The following is a 21,011-nucleotide window of genomic DNA, read 5'->3' as shown; positions in this document are numbered from 1 at the left end:
AATAACTACATTTGCTTCTGGAAAAGTTCTATATTCTGTGACTAAGGTTGCTTCTGGTAAGACAGTAATACATAGTCACAAGAGTGAAAGCTACTTCTGCAGTCAAAAAATGTTGTGTATTTTATACTTTACATATTATAGAGATCTGATTAGTTTGAAGTAAAAAGCTGACCATACCTAGTTCAATGGATTCTGCAAATGAAATACCATCCCCCCAAAAAGAACTGAAAGTTACTGTTTTATATTATAGAATTTACATAAGCCAAACTTCTGTGAATTAAGTGGAACTGTGCTCACATGGGAAACCCTGGTGGTGTAGTGGTTAAGTGCTATGGCTGCTAACCAAAAGGTCGGCAGTTCAAATCCACCAGGCGCTCCTTGGAAACTCTATGCAGCAGTTCTCCTCTGTCCTATAGCGTCGCTATGAGTCGGAATCGACTCGACGGCACTGGGTTTGGTTTGGTTTTTTTGGTGCTCACATGCAATAATTAAGCCCTCTGAATGCTTGTATGACGTGACATTGTTTACAGTGGTCTCGTCAGGTCCTTGAAGATTTCTGGGTGAAGGATTCTTTTGAGCGTAAGTGCTATGAATCTTCTCCTCAGAAAAATTCACGTACACACAAAATTATCTCTAGAATTTCAAGGGAAGCCTTTTGGTGGACACCCTCCTTTCAGCTATATTTGCCTGATAAAGGTCTATATCACTCTGAACCAGCATCCTTATATCACTGCTTTCTTTTTTTTCCTCAACCACCACTCCCACTGGCACCCCTTAGCTACAATGAATGCATTGTCCTCGATCTTCTCTATCCCTGATTAATTCTGTAAAAAGGTACCTTGATCCTGAGGATTCGTTAATGCAGGGATCACTGTATTTGTACTTCAGTTTGCAGCTTAAATATGTGCACTAAAAATGTATGCATCATAAATTTTTATCACTGGGGTGCAGAGTCTCAGGCACCAGGCCCTTTAACTCGGAATAGAAATCAGCGTTTTGGAATCTGAACTTCTAAATGCTACGAGCATGTTCCAAGTAGAATTCATTTCCTTCTGTATTATTCAGTATTTCCATTTTTTAAAAGTCACATCAGATATAAGTCAATGTAATAAATAATTTGCATTTTTTCTTTACTCTCTACAGAAAAGAACCTTACCTTAAATAAATGGAGAGGTCATCTTCTGAGAGGCCATCTGAGAGGTTAATTCCATATACCTCTTTCATGGGCTGGACCACATTCTGGGATTAAAAAGAAAAAAAAAAAAAAAAAAAGAAACCAGGAAGAATTTTTAGACATCTAGCACATTAATAATTTCCAAAGATGAAGAAAATGAACCTATGAATTTTTCCATAAAAGCAATCACAGTTTTTCTTCAACCTGTTCATTAAACTTCTCACGTAATGGTTAAAAAAAAAAAAAAAATCTGATTTCCATTTCCACTGAAAATAGCTTATTTTAGGGCAAAAAAAAAAAAAAAAATTACTAGCTGCTTTTGCATAGTGCAAGAGTTGGCAAACTTTTTCTGTAAAGGGCTGGACAGCAAATATTATAAGCTTTTTGGGCCATACCATCTCTGTTGCAACTACTCAACTATGCTGTTACAGTGTAAAATCAGCCATATGCAATACGTAAACAAATAGACATGGCTGTGTTCCAATAAAACTTTATTCAAAAAAACAAGCAGCAGGCCTGACCTGGGCCAAAGTCACTGTTTGTCAGCTCCTGGTATAATGGATTCAGTTGTTATATTATCACATTTTATTTGCTATATCTAATTCTGAATGACTTTCGGCTATTTCTAAAAATCAAATTTTCCCAAGGCTAGATTTGGTCTTTTGTTGTTCACTTCCCTTTAATATATTAGTACGTCAAATCAAAAAAGATGAACTTCCCACTGGGACTATTCAAAGACTGTGAGGCCCAAACCCTGTGTTCCCACAATGTGTGAGCAAGGGGATACATGAACAATACCTCAAGAGGACAGACTGCTCAAAGAGGACAAGATTCTCTTAAAAAATTCTGAAGTGACAAGAAATCCAACACTATACATGGGGCAAAAACCCCAGTTTAATTTCAAAATGAAACCATCTTCAATAATGTCTATGCTAAATGTATTCATCCTATGTAGTGCCTCAAACCCCACACATCAAAACGCTGTGAGTCAGATAACGTGGCATTTTCTTGCTCTCAGGCTGACTGAAAACAGAATCTTAAAGACCATCTCCAGAGCCTCGTGCTGGACTGCACAAGCTCCCCTCCCCCGCACCTCGATCACTTTGGCACTGTCCCCCGTGTCAGTCATCTTCACTGGAGTGGAGCGCTGAGACACCGAGCCCTCATCTTCCCGGTCAGTCCCAGAGTCATCCTCAGAACTGCTGGACACAGCTTCCTCACTAGGAGGTGGTGGGGCGCTGGCTGCTGTTTTCCGCTGTAATACAGCTTCTTCTCTATTGCTTTTGTTTCTTTAAAAAGATAAACATGAATGTGAAGCAGCTTTAAACTGAACCCTCAATTTCGTCTTAGTGAAGCATAAGAAAGTGACTGTGAGACGCTAGTTTCTGGGTTCAAGTTGTGCTAAAAGGAAAAGCTTAATATGTCACCATGTACATGTACTGACCTTATGGGAATTTAAGTCCTCTTATGAATTCAGAAAATAAACAGGATGTACTTAGAGAATGCATAAAAGTCTTCTTACCATTTGGCTATACAGTACCTTACTTTGGTAGATAAAATGAGTACTTCCAAAATTTATGGTACAGTAATAGAAGATATATATATTTGAGATATTAGCAAATTCATATAATTATATACAATTTATATAAGCTTCAAGAAAAGGTCAATAGCCAAATCCATACATATTTCTATCTGTCCTGTGAATTTCTATCTCTTAGAGGGTCTCTCAGTTGATTATTTATACCAAATAATGAGTAACTGGTGAACATAAACTAAGTTTTAAAATTTATTGTGTTACTAGTAAATAACTGTATTTGTGGAAGGTTCCCTATAATAATAGGAAATAAATGGGAAAAGGCAGGAAAAATGCACTTGTAAAAGTACTCACTTTTATTTCAGTGCCAAATTTGAGAGGAATATTATTTCCATTAAAAAAATAACTTTATTGTTGTTGAAAATATACACAGTAGAACATATAGCAATTCAACAATTTCTACATGTACAATTCAGTTACATTGATTATATTCTTCAAGTTGCACAACCATTCTCACCCTCATTTTCTGATTGTTCCTCCCCCATTAACATAAACTCACTGCCCCATAAGCTTCCTATCTAACCTTTCAAATTGCTGTTGTCAGTTTGATCCTGTATAGAAAGTTCTTTAAAAGAGCACAATGCCCAAGGCAGATATTCTTTGCTAAATTATTATTTGGTTTAAAGACAACTTCAGGGGATATCTTTGATTTAAGGTTTAAAGATTATCTCAGGGTAATAGTTCCAGGGGTTCATCCTGCCTCAATGGCTCCAAAAAAATTGGGATTCCATGAATATTTTAAATTCTATTCCACATTTTCCCCCTTTTGATCAGGACTGGTCTATAGAATCTTTGATCAAAATGTTTGGTAATGTTAGCCAGACACTATATAGAGAACACTGTTTCTTAATTCAGAAAGTATTTTATAGTAATACTTTTGGCTTTTGTGAAAAATATTTAATATTTCACTTTTAATTTAAAATATACTGTATAAGGGACTAAAATTATCATAAGATTACCTATAGACTGGGAAAAAGTTTTCAGTTATGACATTTCCAATCAGCTCCTTATCTCTAAAATCTACATGATACTGCAAAAACTCAACTACAAAAAGACAAATAACCCAATTAAAAAATGGGCAAAAGATATGAACAGACACTTCACTAAAGAAGACATTCAGAAAGCTAATAGATACATGAGGAAATGCTCACGATCACTAGCCATTAGAGAAATGCAAATGAAAACTACAATGAGATTTCATCTCACTCCAACAAGGCCGGCATTAATGCAAAAAACACAAAAGAATAAATGTTGGAGAGGCTGTGGAGAGACTAGAACACTTATACCCTGCTGGCGGGAATGTAAAATGGTACAACCACTTTGGAAATTGATTTGGTGCTTCCTTAAAAAGCTAGAAATAGAACTACCATACGATCCAGCAATCCCACTCCCTGGAATATATCCTAGAGAAATAAGAGCCTTTACATGAACAGATGTATGCACACCCATGTTCATTGCAGCACTGTTTACAATAGCAAAAAGATGGAAGCAATCAAGGTGCCCATCAATGGATGAATGGTTAAATCAATTATGGTATATTCACACAATGGAATACTACCCATCGATAAAGAACAGTGATGAATCTGTGAAACATTTCATAACACGGAGGAATCTGGAAGGCATTATGCTGAGTGAAATTAGTCAGTTGCAAAAGGACAAATATTGTATAAGACCACTATTATAAGAACTCAAGAAAGAGTTTAAATAGAGAAGAAAACATTCTTTGACGGTTGGAGGCGGAGGATGAGAGAAGGGTATTCACTAATTAGATAGTAGATAAGAACTACTTTAGGTGAAGGGAAAGACAACACACAACACAGGTGAGGTCAGCACAACTGGACTAAACCAAAAGCAAAGCAGTTTCCTGAATAAACTAAACTCTTCGAAGTCCAGAGTAGCAGGGGAGGGGGTTTGGGGACCATGGTTTCAGGGGACATCTAGGTCAATTGGCATAATAAAATCTATTAAGAAACATTCTGCATCCCACCTTGGAGAGTGGCATCTGGGTTCTTAAATGCCAGCAAGCGGCCATCTAAGATGCATCAATGGGTCTCAACCCACCTGGAGCAAAGGAGAATGAAGAACACCAAAGACACAAGGTAAGTATAAGCCCAAGAGACAGAAGGGGCCACATAAACCAGAGACGACATCAGCCTGAGGCCAGAAGAACTAGAAGGTGCCTGGCTACAACCAATGACTACCCTGACAGGGAACAACAGAGAACCCCTGAGGGGGCAGGAGAGCAGTGGGATGCAGACCCCAAATTCTTATAAAAAGACCAGACTTAATGGTCTGACTGAGACTAGAAGGACCCCGGTGGTCACAGCCCCCAGACCTTCTGCTGGCCCCAGACAGGAACCATTCCCAAAGCCAACTATTCAGACAGGGATTGGACTGGACAATGGGATGAAGAGGGATGCTGGTAAGGAGTGAGCTCCTTGGATCAGGTGGATGCTTGAGACTATGTTGGCATCTCCTGCCTGGAGGTGAGATGAGAGAGTAGAGCGGGTTAGAAGCTGGTGAAATGGACACGAAAAAAGAGAGAGTGGAGGGAGGGAGTGGGCTGTCTCATTAGGGGGAGAGTATTTGGGAGTATGTAGCAAGGTGTATGTAAGTTTTTATGTGAGAGACTGACTTGATTCGTAAACTTTCACTTAAAGCACAATAAAAATTAAAAAAAATTATCGTAATATTCTGAAATGTTCTAGGAAAGGAAAATGCAATACTACTTCACCTTGGGTTAGATGTTAAATTTCTAACCTTTTGCAAATAAAAATTAAAGTCGATAGCATTACTGTGCTGTACACTAATATAGCTGGTCATTTAGTTATTTGCCTTAAAAAAAAAAAGCTGGTCATTTACTTGTTTGCCTTAGGAACCCTTACATTCTAAACCTCTTAGAACTTTCCTTTTCTAAAATTCCTCTTAGCATCTAGTCCAGCGTTCAACATGCAGCTATCTAAGGATCACATATTTATGCCACAGAAACGGTATATCTGGAAAATATTAATATGCACCTTATTGTATAAATCACTTGTGGCTAGAATTCAATTAGGATTGTATACACACTCCCAAATATAATTCAAACTCCGTATCTACAGCCTGACCAGGGTGTCTGGTTAGAGTCTAGAAATTTTACATTGAGGATTAGGCAGGTCAGTGAAGGTGACAGAGATTCTTATGCTAAAACATGACATATTTCAGTCTAGTTTCTAAGCAAGACGATGCAAACATGGTTTGTCTTCTTCCTCATACTATTGGATATCATATAATGACTGTCACACAAAAAATAATCTTAGAGTAACACATGGAAAATCTTTATCTGAGCACATTTGCTTTCATGTTTTTTTGGCAACAAAACTAAATAGAACAAATATAAATTTTTACTTAGGTATTTCATATTTTTCTTTTTCTTTTTATTTCACATTATAGGAAATACAGGATGCTGACTTATTTCTACAATATAACACATACTATCTGCTACCTGCTTTTATGTCATATATTTATAATTTAAAATAATAAAATGTATTACTGAAATTTTCTTAAATTGTACTTTTAATGTTGAACATTTTAGTGATTTCAGTATCATAAATAAACTGCCTGAATAGATACAACAAGTAGACTGTGCCCCAAACTATGTGACTTGATGTTACTAGTTTTCAGTGGAAATTATATTGCATGTGCTATTATTTTACATGAATCTTTAAAATCTCATTTTATATACAAATCTTACCCCAGTACTGATTTTCCAGTCTCATCTGGTTTACGCACAGTAAATGGACTTGGATCAATGCCAATGGTCTTAGGCATAAAGTCACTAAAGAAAGAGAGGAAAAAAAAATCAAAATTCCGTATGAATCATTGTTCGCCCAGATGACATTGGCTTCCATCTCAATTCATACCCTTAGAATATTCCTTCTTAACCCTCAGAGCTACATATATTATGAGCCAAATGTTCAGGGTAGCTTCAGGTGACCAAGGCCATAAAACTTCATGAACTAATGGTGCTAGGTGACTTCAATGGTATCAGTTTTCACTGTGAACTCTCCATGATTATGGGGCCCAAGAGTGTTGAATTTAAGATTTTGTTTACTAGCATAGTGTTGCTATCTGAATTTACTGCTAAGATGCATACAGACTGGTTATATATCACGATTAGTTGTCAGGTAAAATTAAACTCATAAAAACCAATGGCAAAACACTAAGCTGCTCAGTTTTATGGGCAATGTTTTTAAGCTATACCACCTAAGGGGACTTGACATAATGATCAAAACCACAGTAGAATGAACTGAAGTATCAACATCTATCTTCTTATGCTGAGGTTCATTCATTAAGCCACTGTTGGATCACGCTAAATAGAAACCGTTTTAATTTACCTCTGACTGAGATAAGCTACAGCTACTTTCTCATCTTGCAAGGACTACCTTACTATTAGTGCTGAAGCCAGACTAAACTCCTAAATAGATTACAAAAAGGCAACAGTTCCATTATTTATGCCAGGAAGACTCATAAACTCATAAAGTGAGGATGCTGCTCCAAATATGTACCTAAATGTTACATTTTTCAAAGGAAAAGAAAGCAGTCTTGAGTCAGGTTCAAAATGCCTACTTTAACAGTTTGAAAACATTTTCAAAATGTAATTGATTAAATTTTTCTTCCTTTCTCTTTGAACATATGAATCTGTATATACACGAATGTCATTCATCCTTTCATCAGTTGAAAAATTCTAGAAATGACAAAGAACAGTTAAAACTGCTAAAATTTAACAAATTTAATTGAAAATCAACCAAGTAAAAATTTCAAACTTTTTCTGAACATCTGAAACTGAGTCAAAATGTAGAGTGACTTCTAGGGAAACAAAACCATGGAATATGTTTCTATATTAAGTATAAGTGTACATAAAACACATCAGAGGAAAACACAAAATATAAAATTTTAATATAAAATACGATAATCAAAAAGTGATTTGCTTTGCCGAATTTTTTCATTCTGGTTCCATCATTTTTCCTAAAAGGTTCCACCAAGTTTTAAAAGGGACAGACCAGGATGGGGAGAGTTTGGAAATATCACATGAATTATGGAGGAAGGAATGAAGGATATTTACCCTGAAAAAAATTTAATATTGCTTTCTCAAATATCTGGAGGGCTCTCATGTAGAAGAAGAACTAGACTTATTCTGTGCTTAATAAAAACAGTAATATAAAATAAACAGTTGTCGCGTTGACCCCAACTCATGGCGACCCTCCATGTGTCAGAGCAGAACTGTGCTGCATATGGTCTTCAGTGGCTGATTCGTTGGAAGTAGATTGCCTGGACTTGCTTCTGAGGCACTTCTGGGTAGACTCAAACACCCAACCTTTTGGTTAGCAGTCAAGCACATTAACGGTTTGTACCACCCAGGGACTCCACTATAATAATAGCTATCATTTACTAATCGTTTACCTGTGCTAGGCACTACATCAGGCACTTGGTCTGTATGTGTGTGTGTATATACATATACACATATATATACACACACATATATATGCATATGTGTATATATATGTACACATATATATATACATACATACACACATATCTATCAGAGAAATGAAGAAAATAAGACTCAGAAATATTGGATAATTTTCTCAAGGGCACATGCTGGGGCTGATCTAAGATATCCAAGCCTTTCTAATACCAGCAACTATGCTTTTCCCAGTAATTTGTTTTAGCTCTCAATTTCTATGTTCGATTTCTAAAAATGAATTTATTCCAAATAGCAAACTAAGACCAATGAGAGGCAGATTTCAATTCTCAAAGGGGAGAAATGAACCCCTGCTGCCTAGCAATAGAAGGGGCTGCCTCCTGAAGTGGTGGGCTCCCCATTCCAGGAGGAATTCCAACAGGGCCTGTAAAGCCACCTGACAGAACAGATCTCTGGTAAAGTCAGACATATCTATATAAACTAGGAAAGTGATAGTTCCCAAACGCTTACAGAATCACAGTACTCACAACATACCGTGCTGAACTGGTCATAGCCAAGCAAAAGGTATCATCAAAACTACTCAATTCATATGGCCGAAAGAACTCATTGTGGATATCAATCTCTTCTTCATGTTTGTGAAATTTCTTCACTATCAACTTCTTTAAGTTCGCAGCACAGATAACTAAGAGAGATACTGCCTGTTACTATTAAAGTCTTTGGATTACATGTAGCAAACGTTTATGTAATACCAGCTGTATTCACAGACAGCACTGTGGTAAGCTTTCTGGAGAATACAGCATTGAACAAGGTTCAGCTCCTGCCTCTGGCACTTATACACTTGGAAAGAGGAGATTTCATGTAAAGCTGAGTGTAACAAGCCCTAAAGAGGCAGAAGGCCTCTGAGGTCCAGGGTAGGGGCGGGAGGGCGGTTCTTGTAGAAGTCAAATTACTTGGCTCCTTAAATTTCTTTTTGCTCTTAAATACTCTCTGCCTTGTAGATAAAAATCATGCAGTTATTTTATGAAGTTTTTCTTTATATATCAAAATTTGTTAATGCCCAACGTTAGACTGTTAAAGTCTTCTTTTCCATTCTCCCAAAACAACCAAATCTTCTTAGCAATGTGGGCGATGGCTCTGCTCAGAGTTCCCAAGTTATAAATACTTTCCTAAAATGAACTAATAATTCATTAAGAATTAAAAACCATTTGCAATCTTCTTTTTATAACCTTCGCAACCCAAAGTTGGGACAGTAAGCCTATGGCTAGATGGGAGGCCTTCTCAACCACAGTGTTCCAGGTTGGCAGTAGTTCTTAGTGCCCTTTTATAATGGAAAAATTGGCTTGCCTGTGGTCGGGGGATCAGTAATAGATCCAGGGCTGAACAGGCTCTATCTAAAACAGGGCAATTATTAAATGTGGAAACATTATTCTAATATATTGTACATTTACAGGTATTCCTTTAATGTAAAAATTTTCCTGCTTCTCTGACAAATACATAAAATTTAATTTAAGCTTTAGTGATCGAAATGTTTTTTTATACACACATCTTTACCTCTTTTTTCACTGATCGGATATAGAAAAAAGAAAGTTTTTATTTCTGTCTGGGAATGGGCCATTACTCCCTCCGCATTCCTGAAAAACATCTAAGGAGATTTAAGATGAGAATTAAGATCTGTTTTACAAGGATGACTTGTAAAATCTAATGAGAATTAAGATCTGTTTTACAAGGATGACTTGATGTGTGATTCTTCATCTACCAAACACTTGAGGGATATAGCCAATAACTGGCAGACACAACACAATGTATTGGCCTGGTTAGAAAAAAAGAAATAACATAATCTCTGTCCTTTAAGAAGCTTCTAAGAGATATTACAACCCCCATCTATCAAAATAGCAATAAGAACACTGAGCAGCCACTCACTTCTATAAAATATTACATGCAAAAGATTTAATGCTTCAAGCTTATTTAGGGGTAATTTCAAAACATGTTAGTATAAAAACTAAAAGTGAAACAGTGTACCTACCTTCATCATAGGGCAATGGTAAATGTTTTATTACCTCTGGTGTCCACCAGTAGGTGTAACTATTAAAAGAAAAAAATAAAAGAATAAGATAAACTGAATGTAAATGTTGGTTTTCTATAATTCACTGTGACGCAAATGGTTAAGTACTTGACTGTTAACCAAAAAGTTGATGATACAAACCCACTCAAAGGCACCTCAGGAGACAGGCCTGGTGATCGACTTCTGAAAGGTCACAGCCTTGAAAACCCTATGGACCAGTTCTACTCTACACACACTGGGTTGCCATGAGTTGGAATCAACTTGAAGGCCAACTGACAACATGGTCTGTTTCAGCATACCTCCTATTACTTTTTTTCTTTTAAAGACATGTTTGTGAAGTTTTGGGCACAGAGTAGGTCTTCAACATGCTAATTCTCTCCCCATCCCTTTCTCATTTCAATTATATCAGAGATTTACAAAAATGCCATAAACACATATCGCAGAGTAAAAATAACTCTGATATTATTTACTTTCAGCCAAAAAAAAGATTTGGTTGTACTAAGCCAGGCTCCATGAGCTGCTGTTTACTTCTCCCCAGGGACTGTGTCAGCAGGTGGGCAGAAGGACCATGACCCAAGTCTTTGTTACTGTTGTGTCATTTTATGTCGGTGAGTCGATTCCGACTCACAGTGACGCCAGAGGACAGAGTAGAACTGCCTCACAGGGTTTCCAAGGCTGTAATCTTTCCGGGAGCAGGCTGCCACATCTTTCTCCTGAGGAGCAGCTGGTGAGTTTGAACCACTGACCTTTCGGTTAGCCCCTGAGCTGAGTGCTTAATCATTGTGCCACCAGGGCTCCTTATGAAAACAGTATAGTTCCTGCTAATTTTTAACTGTAAATATTCACCACTTGATTACAGAGGCCAGAGTACGTGTAGGGAATATCAATCATCTGGATTTCTGCTAGAAGACTCACCAACTAAGAGCAAAGAATCTGAAAGAATGGTGAATGCCTTCTCTCTGATGAAATGGATATTTAAGGGTAAATGCTATATCAAAGTCCAGGGGAACTAGGAGGGGAAATGATGGAAATAGTGTACCAAAATTACTTTCTTTTTTTCCGAAAAGATTCAGAAAAAAGAGCCTATGGCCAAAAACGCTGAAAAGAGAATTGAATATAAATGAAAGGCTTCCTAGAAATAAATTGCTGGCAATATGTCCCCAATAATTCCAATTATGGAGAAATACAGGAGTATTTAAATGAAACTGGCAATATAGGAAACTCTCCAATGAGCTTGGATTTAGAAAGAATCTATGCTAAAGACGATGAGTGGGATACCTAACCAGGGATGATGAAAAAAGGAACACAAGACCTAAAGAATTATAAGGGAGGAAAAGTGCCATATAACAGAAAAGCTCCTCAAGTTTTACTTTAGACAAAAGTTACGTTTTAAAGCAGTGCTTCTCAAAACTCATTGCACATACAAATCACCAGTGGATCTTGTTAAAAGGCAGATTCCGATTCAGGAGGTGGGAGTTAAGATTTCGTATTTATGACAAGCTCCCAGATGATGCCAAAGAGCGTGTAAAGAACAGAGAAGGGAAAGGTCTGCTGCTTGTAGAGAATTCTCCATCATTCAGCATGTGTTAACCACCTACTACGTGTCAGATACTGCTCTAGATGTTAGAAATGCCGTGTTGAAAATAATGATAGAGTTACTTCACAGCAGTATTGCTTCTATATTCACAAGCCATGACAAGGTTCGTGCTAGAAAGAGGAAAAACACAAGATAAGAAGGAACCACAGCCAAGAGATGGACAGAAGCAGTAGAGCAGCTGTAAAGCACTCAAGAAGCTGTCTAAGAGGTACTACAACTCCCTATCTATTAAAACACCAACGTAGCACTGATTAGCCACTCACTGTGTCTTATTCGAGTGTCCTGGTGCAGTTGAGATCAATAATCTTTGAAGGAATAGTGAAGAATGGAAATTACACTGGAAATGGGCAGAGGCAGTCTTGATGCTTTAAGGTGAGAGGGGGCAGATGCCGAAAACTATACCTCAATGAGCATGATGTCAATGACAGAAAGATAACAGAATCAAGTATTAGAAATGTGTTATGTGTAATCAAAAAACATGACTGGTGAATTCTAGGAATTCACACATATTATCCACACCAGGGTAATCTCATTTTCTTTTCTGATAGGTCAATCAGACTGCCAGATTGGGGTAATGAAAGAGATACAGGTTAGTAGTTTAAGAGTGGTTTGTGTATGCATGCACGTGCTTAAGTTCTATTTTGTGATAACCTAAGCTTGGCAGGTGCCACTGAGCTGATGCCAACTCACAGCAACCCCACGTGCGTCAGTGTAGAACTGTGCTCCACAGGGCTTTCAATGGCTGATTTTTCAGAGGTAGACTGCCAGGCTTTTCCTCCAAGGTGCCTCTAGGTGAATTCAGCTGTAAACCAAAAGATTGGAAGTTTGAGTCCACCTAGAAGTACCTCAGAAGAAAGGCCTGGCAATCTATTTCTGAACAATCAGCTATTGAAAACCCTGCGGAGCACAGTTCTACTCTGAAACACAGTGGGATCACCATGAGTCAGAGTCGACTTGATGACAAGTGGTTTTCGGTTTAAACTTTGCAGAGGAGGAAAGTAGAAAAGATATTAGCTAGTATAAGGGGAATTTCCTAGAGAATGTTGCTTATATTTAGCTTGCTTAGGAAAAAGAACTAAACACTATGTCTCGGTCATCTAGTGCTGCTATAACATAAAATACCGGAAGTGGATGGCTTTGGCAAAGAGAAATTTATTATCTCACAGTCTAGTAGGCTAAAACTCCAAATTCAGAGCATCAGCTCCAGAGGAAGGCTTTCTCTCTCCGTTGGCTCTGGAGGAAGGTCCTTGTCATCCATCTTACCCTGGTCAAGGAGCTTGTCAGGCACAGGGACCCTGGATCCGAAGGACACACTCTGCTCCCGGTGCTGCTTTCTTGGTGGCATGAGGTCTGCATGTCACTCTGCTCGCTTTTCTCTTATATCTCAAAAGAGATTGGCTTAAGACACTACCTAATCTTGTAGATCTCATCAATATAACTGCCACTAATCCATCTCATTAAATCATAGTGATGATAGGATTTACAACACATAGGGAAATCACATCAGATGACAAAATGGTAGACAATCATACAATACTGGGAATCATGACCTAGCCAAGTTGACAGATATTTTGGGGGAAGGCAATTCAATCCATGACATGCTATAAAGAATGTGTTTTAACTTACAATGCACAATACGGAAAAGAATTAAGAGATCATCTTGTATTAGTGATTTCAGACTGAGTCATAGTTTTTTTTTTTAATATTATGCTCAAGGAACTAAGGCTATTTAGCTCAAAGAAGAGATTTTGAGTTTGCATGAAGCTGTCTTCAAATATTTAAAAGACTATCAAGTAGATGAGGAAATAAGGCTCTTATGGTCTCAGTGGGCTAAACTAGGATTGGTAGTTAATTTACAGAGAAGCAGGTCTCAGCATAACATGAGGAAGATCTGCGTAAGTGAACTGTTCAAAAACAACTTCCACCTCAATCCGGTACTTCCCAGTTGACAAACCAGGGCTTGCCAAACAGTAGCCAGGTGCCCTCTACCTGGGAGACAGAGGAACTCTTCTATCAGGCAGTAAACAGGGCCAGGAAACCTCCCAGCTCTAAGAGTCAACAAAATAATTAATGCTTAATATCTAAAAACATCTTGTTGACAATTGTAAACACTGATTCAGTAAGTGGTTCAATGGTTAAGCTTCAATTAGCAGTTTTGAGCAGATCGATGAATGTGGGATTTTGAGCACCAGAAATAGTTGTATCTCAAGAAGACCTCATGTGGATGAACTCTAACTCTAGGCAGAGCTAGGTCTATTTCCCCTTTCTTTATTATCCAATAAAAATATTGTTTCAGAGTAGATCATTGGTAAACACAGTATAAAACACAAGGTGGCCACCAAGTTTGGGAACACAGACAAATACGTAATAAAGGGTAAATGAATATTATATTAAGTGATTAAATGATATTATTTAGGTTTCCAGATTTTATGGCCATGCCTAGGATTTTTAATGAATGATACCTCTAAAGAATATAATATCCTAAAAGAATAATAATAACCACACTAACATCTATTGGACTTGCTATGTGCTAAGTGTTCTATATGCATCATCTCATTTGATTCTCAGAAAAAAACATTTTATTCATGTGGACAATGTGAGTTAGGACAGGTAAGTGATTTGCTCAAGGTCTATTGCTATTAAGTAGTTGGCAGTGTGGTTTATTCTGTGTCAGATCTGGGGCTACATTTTCTCATTTAATCTTGCATTGATCCTCGGACACGTGCATAGTCATCTTCGTTTTGCAGATGAGAAAATGAGGCGTTGAGATGTTAAGTAACAAGTCTAAAGCCCCATAACTGCAGAGATCTCAACTCAACTCTACCTGACCCCAGGTCCTATGTTCTTGTCTGGTTACTGCCTGAGGCTCAGCTGTTCATTTATTTTGAGAAATAAATAAATAAATAAATATAACAGTTATCAAAATAACCTATACAAATAGGTGACTCTAGAAAATCCAAAACACAACACTGAAATTTATCTTACAGTATTTGTAAATACTGTTTGTGAGCAATATCAATTGATGATACCATAAAACAATTTTTGGAATTTTGACATATTGGAGGAAAAAAACAAAAACAGGAGGCTGAATCAACTGAGCGAGCCATATTATTTACTTGGATAACACTTCAAAACATTTATTTTCAGTGGGAGGCTTGAAGCTGATTCTTGCTGGACCACCTAACTAGCCGACTAATCTTTGTCAAGACACATTCTCTCTGTACCTCAGCTTTCTTGTCTAGAAAAGGAGGATGTAAGACCAGCTTCCTTTTATTCTCACATATGAGCTTCACGATAGTCTGCTTCAGTTATATAACTCAAGGTAAGCAAGCCGTTTGATTTAAGCTGATAAAATACAGTTAGTTGCTGCAGTAAAAACAGAGTTTTGGTTGTTCCTGAGTTGTATTTTCATACCTTCAATACTTTAAAGTGATGTAAAATATCAGAAAATCAACCACATTTACCTATAGTCAGTTGTCATTAACAAAGCTAAACATAGGTATTTACACTCATCTCTCACCAAATAAACACAGTTAATCCCAAATGTTTTGCTTGTCAGCAAAAATTCACATAAGCAATCATTTATTATTATTAAATTTAATGGAAAAAAGCCAGCATTGTTTCATTTACAGGGAAACTAAGCTCAAGCATTAAGAGAGCTGCTCTAATAAAATGCCCTTATAAGAACAAATTTGAGAAATGTATAAACTCTGACACTTCTCTAATATTTTAGATATTCCTGAACCAACACAGAACTTGGAAGCAGCTGCAATATCCCGTAAAAACCTACTGCTGTCAAGTTGATTCCAATTCATGGTGACCCTAGAGGACAGCGTAGAAGTGTCCCGTAGGGTTTCCAAGGCTGTAATCTTTACAGAAGCAAGCTGTCATGTCACATCTTTCTCCCTCAGAGTGGCTCATGGGTTTGAACCACCAACCTTTCAGTTAGCAGCTGAGAGCCTAACCACCATCCCACCAGGGCACTTTCTATTTCACCAGTTGTTTGCGGTCTGTGAACACAATTAGCACAACCAGCAATAACTCCTCTAATGTGTTTGGAAAGCAGGTTGTACAAAAAAGGAGTGTATGAAACCGATGCTGCAAAAGCACTGTGGGAGAACTTGACATTATATAGGCTTTGAGCAGAATGGACCAGGCTCTAACCTCATAGGAAACCCTGGTGGCTTAGTGGTTAAGAGTTCAGCTGCTAACCAAAATGTCGGCAGTTTGAATCCACCAGACGCTCCTTGGAAACCCTATGGGGCAGTTCTACTCTGTCCTATAGTGTTGCTGTGAGTTGGAATCGACTCGATGGCAAAGGGTTAGGTTAGGTTCTAACCTCATACAGTAAAAACCTTTGCTCACATGTTGGAATTTATATTACCACCTGGCTTGTCAATTAAAAACACTGAACAGACTTATTAAATCCTCACCCTGTGAGGGGTGTCCAGCATCATCATTTTACAGATGAGGAAAATGAGGCCTAGAGAGGTTGAGTAACTAGTCCAAGGTTATAAAACTGCAGAGATTCTAACCCAACTCTACCTGTGCCCATACTACAGGATGACCTGTTAAAATGCCTCTGACTAAGCTATTTGTATCTTTTGGGAATATTAAACAGATAACCTATACTGGTGAATGACTCTAGAAATTCCAAATTGAGTAGTAGTGGTGATGGTAGTGGTTATCTGCTATAGGGTTATCATGGTTCCAGTTTCCTGTGTTCATCAGTGTTACCAAGAGTTGGTTGTGCTTCCTGGAGGAAAGAACACTGGAACCCCAAAGCTTAGGTGCCACATATGAAAAACCAAAAATTGACCCCTTAAACTTTAGAGTCCTGGGTTCTTCATCTTTGTAAGAAGCACAAAAAATGATGATGGGTTGTTTTAGTGGAACTACAACTTATGTTAATGATGCTGTTCTGAAACTTTGTATCTTAGGTAAAATAAACAACTCCAATTACTAGCCACAATTTCCCAAACCTATAATATTACTATCAGGACATCAACAATATTAAACTCTTCATGGCAAACATGTGGTAAGACTGACTAGTTCAGCATACATGATTATTTTTCAAAAGGAAAAGTATCTCATATTCAAAATAACATTAAATCTGAGTTTGAACAATAAGCTAGAAAGAAAAATACCTTCTTCTTGTTGGTAAAAGCCCCATGGTATTTTTGTGATGCAAATAAAAATCTGTTGGGAGTTCCCAGAGGTGAGGTTTTCCTTCAGTGGGATGGAAAACTCCCAGGAAGAGATTAATGGAATCTTGTCTATCAGCATCTGAAAAGCAAAAATACGTATTTCAGGAAATCCATTACAGATATATACAACTCAGGAAAATGTTTTCTCAGGAGGACCCTGGTACAACTGTGTACTCATACAACTTGTCTCTGAAAACAAAAGTAGTATTTATGCTTCAAAAATCATACACAAAGCATATCCTCTAAACCCATACCCAAACCCACTGCCATCGAGTCGATTCTGACTCACAGCAATCCTATAGGACAGAGTAGAACTGCCCCATAGGGTTTCCAAGGAATGACTGGTGGATTCAAGCTGCCAATCTTTTGGTTAAGTCGACCTTTTGGTTAGCAGCTGAGCTCTTAATCACTGTGCTACCAGGGCTGCTATCCTCTACAACTGTCACCAAAATTTTGAGAATTAAAACCTTCCTTCAAAATGTTTACTTATTGCTCCATAGCTCATAACATGGAGGACAGTGCACACAAATGCTTCTTGAATTTTACTGAGTCAGACTCTTGAAATCTTTAAGAACTTCCATAACACCTGAGACAGTGATTTTAATTTTTAAATGTAACAGATTCACCATTTGTTAATTTACTTGAAATGAATATCTTCACTTTATTGCAAAGACAAGCACAGACTTTATAGACAAATAAAATGATCCAATCCCTATTCCAATTCTGTTATACAACCTTGAACAAGGCAGTTACAGAACTTCCACTTTTAATCCTTGAAAAGACATTTTCCATTTCTTTAACAGAGAGTGTTTACAGCATCTGTTTCCCTCAGCTGTGAGCCTGGCCCATTCTTTTTGTGTTTGATAATGAAGGCAGAGAGGGCTCATGAATAACGGCCTCATTCTAACTATTCAACCACTCCAAAATGATCTTTTCTAACTCTAAGAACTAATGAAATTGACTATATGTGTTTTATCTCCTGCTCCTTTTCCTAATTATGTTTTGGTAAAAGATGATAATAAGCACCGAAGTGGTCTCATGAGCCACTGTTCCCCTTCTATATGCTCGCCTCCTTAGCATCTTCATTCTTTCCCCTCATTTCCTTCTTTACATTCTTGTCTCAGAGCCCTATATACCCAAGCTTGGGGCAGACATCTACAATATAAAGAATAACCTCTTTCTGAAAATGAGTATCAGACTAAAAAGATAACACAGTAGAAAAGACTGCTTTTGGAATGAGATAACATTACCATAAAATCAATTTTCTTTCAACAGCCATAGAGAACACAGGTATATCTGAAATTAGCAACATTATCCTCATTGGGTTATTTGATCATTTTGGCAACAGGAAATAAAGGAAATATGGTAGGTACATCAAACAGTATTCCAGTTATTAGTATTTTGACAGGAAACATTCCCTAAAATAGCACTTACCTTGCAGGCTAAAAGTAATATATAAAAGGGATGTGGGCCTATGCTGAATACATTTAGGGTCTTGTTTTGCCACTTGTTGCAAGAAAACACTAAGTATTAAATGATGCAGATACTACTGCCCCAATTTGCACCCTTTTTATACAATGCAAAAGTAAACATATTGCTCTTACAGTAATTACACTGTTTATGCTTCTTGAATAAGGGGCCTTTGTCGTGCAGTGGTTCAAGTGCTTGGCCGCTAACTGAAAGGTTGGTGGTTTAAACCCACCAGCTCCTCTGCAGGAGAAAGATGTGGCAGTCTGCCTCCATAAAGATTACAGCCTTGGAAACCCTGTGGGGTAGTTCTACACTGCCCTATAGGGTTGCTGTGGGTCAGTTTTTATTGTTGCAGTGCAATGAATTATTTAATATGGTCCTTCTAGCCACGGTCTTTGTGGCTCACACACAATGATTAATTGGGACTACGCAAATAAGTTATATGGAATCTGTGATGGTTGGGGTTATGTGTCAACTTGGCTAGGCCATGATTCCCAGTACTGTGTGGTTGTCCTCCATTTTATGTGTTGTGGATCCTGACCTCTACATGTTGAAGAGGCAGAATTGGTATAAGGTGTGTATTGGGTGGAAGCCTTGCAGGAGGGCATGACTCAAGTCCCACCCTTACTAAAGTTGCACCCTTCCCTGGGACATGGCCCTGCATCTAATATATATGTGTGTGTTCCGGCAAGGCTCCCTCTCTGCATCTGGATCCCATGTCTGGTTCATGATCTACTGACCTTCCCTGAGCCTGCTGTCTGACCTGACAATTCTGGGATTCAACGGCCTTCACAGCCCCTTGGGCCAGTTGCCTATCATGTGACCTGATTCACCAGCTTCCGCAGTCTTGTAGCCAGCAGCCTGTGATCTGCATTCCCGGTTTGGGTTCGTCAGCTCCTGCAGCCACGTGGGTTAAGAGAAGTCTATGCCTGACCCACGAATTTGGGACTTGCCAGCCTCCACAACTGCATGAGCCATTTCCTTTATACAGCTTGTAAGTTCTGGGAGACGTTGCAGCAAACCCAAAGACAGGAGGGAGAATACTGAGGGCAGACGGGGTAGCTGATGTTAGAGATGATGCAGTGGTACAGCAGCCTGGAAAAGTTGGACATTTGGGACATCTTTAACCGCCTCATAGGAACCAGCTTTGTGCTGATTCTTATAAAACAAATTATTCGTTTAATAGTCAAACATGAGATGTGAGAAACATAACCAAATGAAGGTTATTCCTTCAATGGATCATAGTGAAGGCTTCTTGAATGTACTGCTATTATCATAACTTAAAATACATCTATAGCACTTACGGCCACTTACTAAGCTTGGGCTATAAGGCTAGCCCTAAAGAGCCTCATGATCTTCTCCTGGCTACTTTTGACTGCAAATCAGACAATCAACCCCCGGGAAGATGGTAGTGGTGCTTTGGATATGGACAAAACCTTAAAACAGGTAGATTTTCTGTGGTTGTGGATAGCAAGAGGGAAAAATAATTACTTACTTTTATACTCAATCATGCATTAAAGGATAAAAGAATAGTCACCATTCAAACTCCATTCAGTCAAACCAATTTTATTAGGTACTCTATTTTAACTGTATCACTATATTAAAATAGATCTGGCTTGACTAGAATAGTTGTTTTTACTGATCAAAAATTTTCTTTTGGAAGTAGAGTATTTCTTTAAGTTTAAATGAAGTTTAGATACAGTGATGTCTGAAATCAGTATTGAAAGAGTAAATTATTCAATAAACGGTACTGTTTTACTGTTGTAGGGAGAGATGAAGTTAGATCCCTACCTCACAACATACATTGAAATAAATGTCAATTAAGTGTTAAAAGAAAAGAACTAGAAGAAATTATAATGAGGATCTATCTTATCTGATCTCAGGGTTGGAAAGGTACATAAATGTAAAGGAAGAAGCAATGGTAGAAAAGCTTAGCATATTTTACACAAAAAGTTGAAAATTCTACATGTCAAAATAATATTAATTACAGTATTGAAAGGCAAAGATATTAATATAAATAATTATAAAAGTCAAAGAAGAAAAAATGCACCATCTATTATAGGCTAGAGGTTAATATTCTGAAAATATATTCAAATGAAATAAAGTTAATAAGAAAGACGAAGTCTCTATCAAAAAAATGGAAATATACAACTTTCTAAAAAAATAGAAATGGAAAATGATATCAAAGAGTTTAACTTTACTAGTTAGCAAACAAATGCAAATTAAAATAATACACCATTTTGTACCTATTAAACTGGCAAATATTTATCAAAATGGATATTCCCATACTCTGCCAAGAATAGCATTCACTGTTACATCCTTTCTGAAAGGCAATTTGGCAGAAAAGAAAAAAACAAAACCTGGGAAATATTTATATCCTCCAATCTAATAAATATGTTTCTAGAATTCTCCAAAGGAAAGATCAAAGATATGCAAAAATATC

The 21,011-nt window shown here is 37.6% G+C and overlaps 1 protein-coding gene across 4 annotated transcripts in view; it reads right to left on the bottom strand.

The window, feature by feature from the left end:
* The window catches only part of FIG4 (FIG4 phosphoinositide 5-phosphatase), a 195,033-nt gene that overhangs the window by 30,708 nt on the left and 143,314 nt on the right, over positions 1-21,011 (bottom strand). For 2 of the 4 annotated variants that reach the window (XM_064289672.1, XM_003404299.4), the window contains 6 exons: positions 17,039-17,177; positions 10,256-10,314; positions 8,767-8,914; positions 6,502-6,585; positions 2,268-2,463; positions 1,157-1,239 (listed from right to left, as the gene is read on the bottom strand). In XM_064289672.1, the coding sequence (XP_064145742.1) occupies positions 1,157-1,239; positions 2,268-2,463; positions 6,502-6,585; positions 8,767-8,914; positions 10,256-10,314; positions 17,039-17,177 (709 nt within the window). Of the gene's footprint in view, positions 1-1,156; positions 1,240-2,267; positions 2,464-6,501; positions 6,586-8,766; positions 8,915-10,255; positions 10,315-17,038; positions 17,178-21,011 lie in introns of those variants that run through there. The other 2 variants (XM_023542888.2, XM_064289653.1) reach the window with 2 other exon arrangements.

This window comes from Loxodonta africana, chromosome 1 (genome assembly GCF_030014295.1).
Source record: "Loxodonta africana isolate mLoxAfr1 chromosome 1, mLoxAfr1.hap2, whole genome shotgun sequence".
NCBI lineage: Eukaryota > Metazoa > Chordata > Mammalia > Proboscidea > Elephantidae > Loxodonta > Loxodonta africana.
Note: the sequence above shows the minus strand (reverse complement) of the source record. Positions and strands in the feature narration are given on the sequence as shown.